This window comes from Vigna unguiculata, chromosome 3 (genome assembly GCF_037176805.1).
Source record: "Vigna unguiculata cultivar grain cowpea cultivar isolate G323 ecotype 2 chromosome 3, ASM3717680v1, whole genome shotgun sequence".
Classification (NCBI taxonomy): Eukaryota; Viridiplantae; Streptophyta; class Magnoliopsida; order Fabales; family Fabaceae; genus Vigna; species Vigna unguiculata.
This window is the reverse complement of record NC_140794.1, coordinates 65,201,357-65,211,736: the sequence shown is the minus strand read 5'-3', so window position 1 is coordinate 65,211,736 and position 10,380 is coordinate 65,201,357. Positions and strand designations below refer to the sequence as shown.

At 33.9% G+C, this 10,380-nt stretch overlaps 2 protein-coding genes across 2 annotated transcripts; one reads left to right on the top strand and one right to left on the bottom strand.

The window, feature by feature from the left end:
- Positions 1-354: 354 nt before the first annotated feature.
- LOC114176615 (uncharacterized) lies at positions 355-1,089 on the top strand. Its single transcript, XM_028061710.2, has one exon. The coding sequence runs from the start codon at positions 513-515 to the stop codon at positions 861-863; it is 351 nt and encodes a 116-aa protein (XP_027917511.1). The 5' UTR covers positions 355-512; the 3' UTR covers positions 864-1,089.
- A 4,276-nt stretch (positions 1,090-5,365) lies between these two features.
- LOC114177845 (casein kinase 1-like protein 1) lies at positions 5,366-10,174 on the bottom strand. Its single transcript, XM_028063423.2, has 14 exons — positions 9,801-10,174; positions 9,678-9,718; positions 8,666-8,735; positions 8,370-8,518; positions 8,192-8,287; positions 8,034-8,104; positions 7,565-7,626; positions 7,394-7,457; positions 7,228-7,312; positions 7,018-7,144; positions 6,803-6,885; positions 6,656-6,719; positions 6,182-6,261; positions 5,366-5,913 (listed from the first exon to the last, which is right to left on the bottom strand). Exons 1-14 carry the CDS (start codon positions 9,874-9,876, stop codon positions 5,626-5,628), a joined length of 1,356 nt encoding a protein of 451 aa, XP_027919224.1. The 5' UTR covers positions 9,877-10,174; the 3' UTR covers positions 5,366-5,625.
- Between the last annotated feature and the right edge of the window lie 206 nt (positions 10,175-10,380).

Below are 10,380 nucleotides of genomic sequence, written 5' to 3'. Positions count from 1 at the left end.
ATCACTAAATGTTAGTTATATATAATAATAATAAGTTATTGAGCAGTTAAATACAACAGGTTTTGTGTGAATAAAAAATACTTGTTTAGTCAAAACTCTTGAATGCAAGGGGGAGTGAGTAATGAATAATGATGAGGAGCTATAAATTGGCATGGAAAAAGGGTACCCCAATGAAGCACATGATCCAATTCAGACACCCAACCCAACTGCTAAATTTCAACGGCGTGCCTGTCACGTGACATCTATTGTGTGTCACGTTCCAATTGGCACCATAATCCACGCTCAAGAAAACCAAAGCCAAAACCCTTTTATTTAATTAATGTTATTACAAATAAAAAAGTTAGCACCGACGCCAAAAAGGCATAGTAGTCAGCGCCCCCAGCAGTAGTTGATTAAGAAAATAAGAAAACGCAAAAAATCATCGGTGAAAAAACAAATAAAACATGTTCTGGTCTGCCTAAGTTCCTGTTGGCGAAAAACACCCTTCCCTTTCTCCGCAATCTCCACCGACGATGGAAGACTTCAGATCCAAATCGTACGGTGACGGAAGGATGCAGATTGAGCCCTACCATGGAACTGGCATGCAAGATCTCCGCTGCTACAGCGCCTCCTACGCCTCTTCCGTGCACCCAACCCAAACCCAAACGGCAAACAACAACATCAACGATGCCAAGTTCAAGAAGGGGAAATCCACAAATGGCTCCACATCGAAAAGTTGGAGTTTCAGTGACCCTGAGTTGCAGCGTAAAAAGAGGGTCGCTAGCTACAAGGTGTATTCTGTTGAAGGAAAACTGAAAGGGTCTCTGAGGAAGAGTTTTAAGTGGCTCAAGGACAGGTGCAACAGAGTTGTCTATGGCTGGTAACATCAACTACAACTTCTTTTCTCACCTGGCTGGGTGGGCTGTTTCATATTATATATAATAACAATAATTATATTTTCTATTATATAATTTATAATTTATTTCCTGCTTAGTCTTTATTTATGTGCCTGCTAAAAGTACACATAAAGGATGTAATATGGAACAGAAATTGGGATTCTTCTCTTCATTTACTCCATTTTGTAAAGAGTGCATTTTTCTAGCTTGTTTACTTTTCCTCTGTTTTATCTGGAGTTTCATTTTCAATGGTCTTAATAGTTGCATCAATGTTTAATACTTTCAATCCGTGTCCCTTCCTTCTGGTTTGAATCTCTAGCATAGAGGTGAATTGTGATTCACTGGTTTTCCTTTTTAGTCTCTAGCACCAAATGATGAATTTTTTAATTCTATTCAGAGGAGGAGCCTTCTTTGATGTACCTTTTGGATTGAATTACTTTGGTGGTTGTGTTTTGGGTCCACAAGGACATCCTTTTTATTTTTGCTTTTTCTGCGTGATGATCATGGTACTGTTCAGGAGAAACATTTGGATGCTGCATGCTTTTAGTGGTATCATTTTGTCAAGGCTTCTCAAAGAAGTCTTCAGGGGAAATTTTTCAGGTTCATATTAAGGGAGTGATAGGGTTTGGAATAGTATTTTGCTAACAGCCTTGTAGATCACTAGAACCTGGAGGGAGATTTGGCAGGTGAATTTGATTTAGTACTGAAGTGTTTTTATATGCATGTTAAAGTCTTATATTACAGTTTTTCAACAAAACTAAATTCCTCAACAAATTTGATTCCATAAGTGTTTACTCATTTTGTATTTATGGCCTAATCACCGTCACCATAGCTATTAGTTTAACTCCCATCTTTAAACACCAATGCGAACATTCTTCTTCTTCTGTGAACTTTTTAATATCTTCGACATCAAGTAACACTCTCATCAATTTGGGAAGTGAAATCATGGCCTTCATATAAAATTGTTATGATCATTTCAACAGTTATCATATTTCTTCAGTATTCATCGATGATAAAGCAATTGTTTTTAAGAATTTGCATATCCACCTCTTAGCATTCTTACAACACCGATTCTGTCTAGTTCTTGAATCTTGAAAGGAAAGAATATCTTTGGCATGTATCATTCCTTTCTCGGGTGATATAGAATTTTTTTTTTCTCTCTTTGGTAGTGTGACTGGTGCAGTGCCGCCAATGTTAATAAGTCAAGTTTTGTATGTTGTTCCGGTTGCTACTCTCACTTCTTTCTCCACAATTGCAATATTGTTCATTGTGATCAAAGTTTACAATAATAGTTACAGCCAAAAGGACACTTAGCTTTGTACCAACAATCTTTTTATCACAGTTGACTCTCTTGCCACGAAAACAAGGATAAAATATTTTCTTTTCTTGAAGAACCTTCAGCTTCCTGCTTGAATGTTGACGTTGAATGTCTAGTAATGAATGTGTTTTATTTGGAATACACCTTCAACAACTTCTTCACTTCCTATTGAGACTTCTTGTGCACGAAGTTTACTTGTAGCTTTGTAGTTGTGAGAGTTTGTAAACTACTAGACTTTTCAATAGCAAAGATATTGACTTCAAACCTTTAGGTATCGATCCGAAGATTTTTTTAGTTCTACAACTTCCCGATGATAAGTAAATGAAAATATTTTTCTACAGTGATATGTAAGTTATATCTTGTCAAGAAACCACATTTTATTCATAGCATCCATTAGCTTGATAATTTATTTTTTTTTTATAAATTTGTTACCATCTTTCTTCATCAATTCTAATTATTTTATTAATGTGTGAAACCTAATATTTGATTTTGTTAGATATCTTAAATTTATCTCGGGTCTTGTCAACATATATTTCGGTGTTTTTAAGTCTATGATTTTGATAAAAATGTTATATGCAATTTCTAAATCCAAGCAAGGAATGATTTAATGATGGTAAAGATTATAACATTTTATCAACTTTATGTCTTAGAAAATTAATTTTGTTGTAAGAGTGTATTTGGTAAGACCAAAAAGTTAACTCCTATCTTATTTAATTAATTTATAAGTTATGACTAACATGCTTAGGTTGTAAGTCCTTTTCTTCTGATATTATTCTTTATGCTATTTTAATATATTTTTTAGGGTTAAATATGTTTTTGTTCCCTTAACTTTCAGTGAATTTTGGAATTAGTCAATTTCGAAATTTTGGACCAATTCAGTCCTTCATCTTTCGAAATACGTGGATTTAATCATTTTAATCAAATTTTGTTAGGTTTATTTGATGATTCGTACGCATTTGAGAATTGTGTTTGAGTTGTTTATACTGTTTGACACATTTTTGCTTTAATGTTAAGTCAAATACTATTATGAAACGTATTTGAAATGTCAAATAAACCTAACAAAATTTGATTAAAAGGACTAAATCTACGTATTTCGAAAGATGAAGGACTGAATTGGTCTAAAGTTTCGAAATAGACTAATTCCAAAATTCTCTGAGAGTTAAGGGACCAAAAACATATTTAACCCTATTTTTTATTTTCTTTATTTCTTTTTACCAACTATGGAAATAATTAATAGTTGATCTGTTTTTAATATTTGTTGGATTGTTTTTAGTTGATCGTGTAGTTCAACTCAATAAAATAAATAAACTTATAAATTGAAATAATAAATGCTTCCGTATATGATACTATGGAAAAACTACACACAAAAATTATAAAAAAATTGATGTAATAGTAGTTTAAATGAAAAATAAACTGGATTAATACTTATTAGATCAACTTATTTAAATTAAATGACTTTTACAAATGAAAAAACATACAACTTAAAAAAAAAAGGTATTAATTAATCAACTGATTTATTAATTAATATATCAAATACTTTTATTCCAATAAATTAACTTACTAGTTTAAAAAATAAGTTAAAAACTTATTAATGACTAATTATATGCTAGTAACTAACTTATTGACTAGAGATTAACCTATTAATTATGAGCTAATTTATGAGTTAGTATTGTTAACTTATCAACTAGTATTATTAAACAAATATAATCTAATAAGCTAGCTTCTTTGCTCACAACTTATCAACTACAAGATTAAATATTAGAATTACAATTAAATCATTCTTAAAAGATGTTATGCACCTCAATTACTTCGAAAAAATCACTTAACTTCAATAGTATTTTCTATAAATCTAATTGTGTTAAGTTTTGAACCAATTTTTACCTCAATACGTGGAAATTACGTTTTTATACTACCACTAGAAATATTTTTTGTGAAATAAATTTTAAGCTTGTAAGTACACTACAAATGAAAATTGAAGAATAAAATTTGTTATCAAATCTCATTAAAGAAAATTTTATACATAGATAACAATTAATTTGAAGTTTATAATCAATATCATTTGTCATTATATTTGAAAATAAAATCCACAACGATAATAAACATTTTAATTAAAATTAATATGACGCAAATTTTAGTTAGAAGCTTACGGATGGATACAAGTTATCGACAGAAGGTTAAGGTTTTTAGCCATCACAATGGGCTAGTGGGAAGTACAAGAAATTCATAAACCTTTGTGTATGACTTCCAAATTAACAAACGTGTTGGTCAATCGGTATAATACTCAATTTATTTCATTTGGAAATCTTCTAAAGAATTGTTAGATAACAGGGTGATGCAGAGAACTCGACACAACAATAATAGCATAAATAAACAGGGTCAAAAGAAAATTGGTCAATTGTGTTGCATAAGCATGCTTGCACAAATCCACATAAATTCTCAAGAAAATGAATCTGAAATCTAACTTTTACCTCATTTGACACTGCTTTATGCCTCTCGCCCACTACCAAAATGTTACATTTTACTCCTAATAAGTACACAAATTAATCAAACGTTTCTTATTTTTTGTCAACCAATAAATCTCAATCATAGCATGAAATTGTCACTGTCAAACATAATGTTGCCAATTTGTGATCCTTCTTGAATGCCAATGAATCAAACATTCAGGCAGTGCATTATTATTGCCACTCCAAATAGTTATTAGAACACACTCTTTTTAATTAATTAAACTAGTGCAGCCAAATCAAGCCTACGAAACAAAGCTTTTGAAAATATAGTGGGTTATCTTAAATTTTTTAGTTTGTAACAGCGCAAATAAGGATGTAGAATTAGCTGAGTAAGTCCTGTTTCATAAACCAAATAAAAGTACTTAATTACTACCAGACATAAAAATAAAACGAACATTTAAATTCAATTTAATGAAAACCTTTTTCACAGATCAAAACAGAATACATACAAGAAAAACTGGAGATTGTGACTTAGGCTTTTGTAGGAACCTCTCAAGGAAGAACATTCAAGTTCCTAATACCAAAACAATTGCCAGAGAATTACATCGTGGAAACCAGGGGGAAACTTATCCCAGAATGAGTACAATGGCTAATTACAATTTTCGCTGGTATTTGATAGTTGACATTTGTAATCCACGTGAAACTGTAAAACATCTGGTAAACCAATATAATAACTCACAGAAAAAGATGTTATAAAACTTAGGAGTTCCAGCCAGAAGTGCCAATTAAAACTGAGCTATACAGCAAGCACAATCCCTGATTTAGCTCAAATTATTTCAGCTTCTCAGCATCATCCATTTGAGCAGATGAGTTAACACAATACAAAGCCAGAATTTCAAGTTCAGATCCAAATTTCCTCACAGCTCAACTTAGCAACATAAGCAACTTTGGCAGTGCCTATCAAATCACAAATTCACTAGGTGAGATATTAATAATGGGTCCTCTCTTCATTCTCTAACTGCAAACCTTCCATTCCTCTGAGTACAGAGTCATAATTTTTCACATTTCTCCCGGATGCTACAACTCTCTTGGGATCAGAAGATCCAATTGGTGAACTTCTTTGCCCACTCAAACCTCTGTGCGCTACTCCAGGGCTAGCTTCAGCAGTGCGAGTACGAATATCCGACTCGGTACCAACAAATGCATCACGACTACCAGAAACAGCAACTCGCCTCGATGATCCACTTGACTGACCCAAGACATTGGCACTTGATAACTGCATGGTCATGGATTAAGCAATTATAGAGTGGACAAAAGAAAAGCTAAGAGTTGAAAGAAAATTAAAGCTTAAACTGCACATGCTAATTCTATAGCATCACTCAAACAGATTCGATTTACAGATCAGTGAAAATAATCTGAATTTTGAAAAGGAACCAGGCGTAAACATGTCAATGAACCACAAGTAAACCATGTCCCTTAAAAAAGTCGGAACAAGATCCTTAAATAACAGTTGTTGGTGATTGGACATTTTGGCTGAGACTTACAGTATTTAAAATGGGCCCTGACATTCTGCGCCTTGAGGAATCCACTGAAACCACAGCAGGAGGTCGCCCTTCTTCCCCTCCTTTGAGACACAATATAGAAAATCACCATACAGATCAAAAGATAAATTAAAATCCATATAAAATAAACATTCAAAGGGTATTATATCGCAAAACCTAAATCAATGGCTTATAGGGGAAAAACCAAAATTAGTTAAAAAAGGTAAATTAATAAATAAGAGATGGCTAATAATCAATAATTTCTGAAGAATCAATGAAAAGAATATTATTTAAATTAATAAAATATAAAAAAAAAAATTGTTCATTTCTGACACTACGGGAAAAAAGCATGGTTACATGAATATAAAGGAAACCATACAAGTAAGAAAAAAGGTTAGTAAACTATAATGTGATAAAGGAATATACAGATCAAAATACAAATGCCTATTACTATACAAGTGAACTTGGATAAACTACCTGTATGCCTATCAGCATTAGTAACAGCTGGGGGCATTCCAGAACTGGTTCCAGCACTAGGACCCTAAATAAAACAAGTGTCAGGAAATTTCATCAATTGCACAATGTTAAAAATGATCCCAAAGGAGCAATATGAAAATTACTTACAATGGCTCGTGTTGGAGGAGTGGCTAACTGTGATTGCTGATACTTCAAAATGGTCCAATCAAAGACATAATCGAACTGGAATCCTGTTCAAATACTAACTTGATAAGAAAAGAAATTCAAAACATGGTCTTCTTTTATTGAAACAGAAAAATATACAAGGAACTCAAGAAGTGGGACAAAAAGGATCCATTCTACACTATATAATAATTACAAACCTTCACGTATAAAAAGGTCCCGAAATATCCTTTTGAGGTAAGCATAATCTGGCTTATCATCAAACCTTAATGATCGGCAGTAATGAAAGTAAGATGCAAATTCTGTTGGATAGCCACGACACAAGGCCTGAAATAAGCAAAATATTATCAGAGTGTATCAAGAAAAGGCACATATATGTACATTCGAAAAGGACTTATAGTTTAACTTACTTCAATCGAGGTTGAAACCTTCTTTTCACTGATTTTCTCATACTTCTGTTTCTTGGTTCCTGCTTTAAGTCCCTGCCAAGGAAGACTACAAAGAAAAAGGAAATCAGACAAAGTTCACAATTGTTATTTATAGCCAACACAGAGTAGGGTTGGTAGCAACAATCACCTTCCTCTCAAGAAGTACATCAAAACATAACCAAGAGACTCAAGATCATCTCTTCTGCTTTGCTCTAAGCATCAATCACCACAGAAGTAGAAGCAACATGTATCTATTAGATAACAAAATTTAACAATTTATCATTCATATGTTAGTAAAGAACCATGAAGTAACACATACCAATGCCAAGGTGAGTATTCATGCTAGCATATCTTGCAGTTCCAGTCAAATTCTTATTTTCCCTGCATTATTCATGATTGAACATATCACAAAATAAATTGATATAGCAGCACTCTATGTTTTTACAGCATTTGCTCAGAATTGAGATCTTTTAGGTTATTAACAAAAATTATGACTGATATATCCAATATGATGCCCATCACGGGTATGCTAAGTGATAACGTAAACTTTATTGATTACATTTTATATAAAACCCATAACAACATATGCCCTCCCTAATCTTCTTTTTAATTTTTCTTAATATGGTAGTTGCTGAGTATACGACAACTTGACATGTTACAACTACGGCACAGGAAACAACTTTATATCACATCTATGATGCCATCAAGACCTTACATTACAACAGTAATAAACTACGTCCTAGATAAGTACTACGTTTAATTTAATGGATGCCGATAAATATTCGTACCTGTAAGGAATATGTTGATGTGTTGAACTATCTCTGTATTTCTTAGCCAAACCAAAATCGATTGCATAAACCTACATACACATTGATGCATTAAATACCTCCATACATATGAGAAAAAACAAGATATCCAAAGTCCACATTCTAACAAGGCTACTCACCTGGTTTGCACGCCTTCCTAATCCCATTAGAAAGTTATCCGGTTTGATATCTCGATGCAGAAATGATTTAGAATGAATGAACTCAACACGGTTGATCTGGATCATAAAAAATAAAAAAAAAAATTGAAATTTACAAAAAAAGGGCATGCAAAAGTTTACAAAATTAATCATGGCCTACCATTTGATCAGCAAGCATGAGAACTGTCTTCAGTGATAGCTTTCTACTACAGAAGTTGAATAGATCTTCAAGACTGGGTCCCAGCAGATCCATCACTAAAACATTATAATCTCCCTCGACTCCAAACCATCTGACATTTGGGATTCCAGCTACCAAAACCAAACTTGGGTTACAGCTAGATATAAATTATAAAGGAGCTAAATTTACAGAGGGACACAGTACTGTGCTCCTTGAAGGAAACGCAATTAAAAATATAAAAAATAAGATACAACAATTAATCTAAAAAAGGTCCTTACTTCCTCCCTGTAGGATTCTGTACAGCTTGGACTCATACAGCAACTGAGGATGCTTTGTCTTGACATTTTCCTAATTTAAAAGCACGGAAGGGATAAGAAATAAAGTGCAAGTAAATAAGTCTAGTGCACTTGAAGATGTAAAGAATCCAGCGAATACTTAATAAAAACAAATGCTAAAATTAGCACCCAAGTTTATCTTGAAACACCAGCTTAACAGGTTACAAATGACGTCGCCTATCGTGAATAGGAAGGGAATATCAATATTATGCGAGGAGCAGGGGAATTTGATTGAATAAACAAGAAACGTTCAATTCTCATTTATCCCCCTCCTCCAATCTTTTGAGCTAACTCCTATCCCAGCATATATCCAAGATAATGAGACCCATTGTTTAGCACTGCATCCAAGCATCAATATAGTAGCTCCAGCTCAATAAACACTGTACTTGATCAACATAGCATTTTACCAAGTACAACCTACCTTTAGCATGATTATATCTATAAATTACGATAAAATTTCCTGAAAGTTTTATGCTGGCTAATGCTTCCCTCCCTGTCACAACCCTACTCCTGTTTACAAGTTTACTTATATCCTAGCATCTTTTGAAAGCTTTAAAATTGAAAGAGACACTTCTAAACGTCAGAGGTCATTCACAGATATGCTCTAAGAGATGACTCTATCACCCTCCAAGAAATAAGATGCAGGAATAAGCTCAGTCGTGATGCTAAACATCTAGAATACCATCATACACCAAATGTAATTAAGAAGGCAAGACAAAACTACAACTCCAAACCGAATTTCGCAATTCAAAGCAGGAGCCTTTTCTACATGAAACTATCCTTCCCAAAAATACATTTCAAAATTCAGATAAATAAAATTCACAATTTGTCCCCCATCTCACACTTCAAAGTGACAAACGACGATCAAAACAAAACGAAAAAAATAGGGTACAACAACGGCGCGATTACTGAAAAGGGAATAAAATCCGAAACCCAATTGATGAAGAAGACTCACAAGCTTAATTGCGACCTCTTCGTTTGTTTGAATATTAGTACCTGAGAAGAAGCAAACTCGTGAGAACATAGCGAAATTACAAAAAAAGTAGAGAGAAAAAAAAAAGCGTAAGAAAAGAAAAACCTAAATAGATCTCCCCAAAGGAGCCGCTTCCGATCTTCCGACCCAGGCGAAACTTATTCCCAACACGAGGTTCCATTCAAAGCGACAAAGTTGGGAACCCTAACCGAGACGCAGCCAAAAGAACCAACCAACCAACCCACCCACCCCTAATCCTAAAAAGGGAAAATACTAAGTGCCATACATAGCAGGGAACCAGGAGTCGAATTCCCGAATGCACGAAAACGGTAGAAGGAGGAAGAGATCGATCTACGCTAGGGTGAGGAAATTGGGGTAATTGCGATTTTCTGTGTTAATGGGATTTTGGGGCATAATTGTAGGGTTAGGTTAAAAAGAAAGAGAGAATTTGGAAGAAAAGGAAAGAAAGAGAGAAAGCGTAAGAGTGATGATGAATTGGAATTGGATATGATACGGTGCGGTGTTAGCGTTTCTCTCTCTCGCTCTCTCTCCCTCTCTCTCTCTTGCATTATGCGATGGAAACACCGTTTTTGCTCTTTTTTTGTTTGGTTTGGGGCTCCAATGGCACGTCCACGCGTGTTGTTTACGCGTGGCGCTACTTCCTTCGCTGTAGGTGTTGGTGGGA

Bases quoted from the DNA above. Each gene is read 5' to 3' on its own strand.
- LOC114177845 (XM_028063423.2), bottom strand. From the start codon at position 9,876: ATGGAACCTCGTGTTGGGAATAAGTTTCGCCTGGGTCGGAAGATCGGA. The intron at 8,288-8,369 runs GTAGGCCATGAT...TTTATGATCCAG, and splicing joins TCATGCTTGCTGATCAAATG to ATCAACCGTGTTGAGTTCAT. The intron at 6,886-7,017 runs GTTTGTAATTAT...GTATTTGAACAG, and splicing joins GGACCTTTTTATACGTGAAG to GATTCCAGTTCGATTATGTC.
- LOC114176615 (XM_028061710.2), top strand. From the start codon at position 513: ATGGAAGACTTCAGATCCAAATCGTACGGTGACGGAAGGATGCAGATT.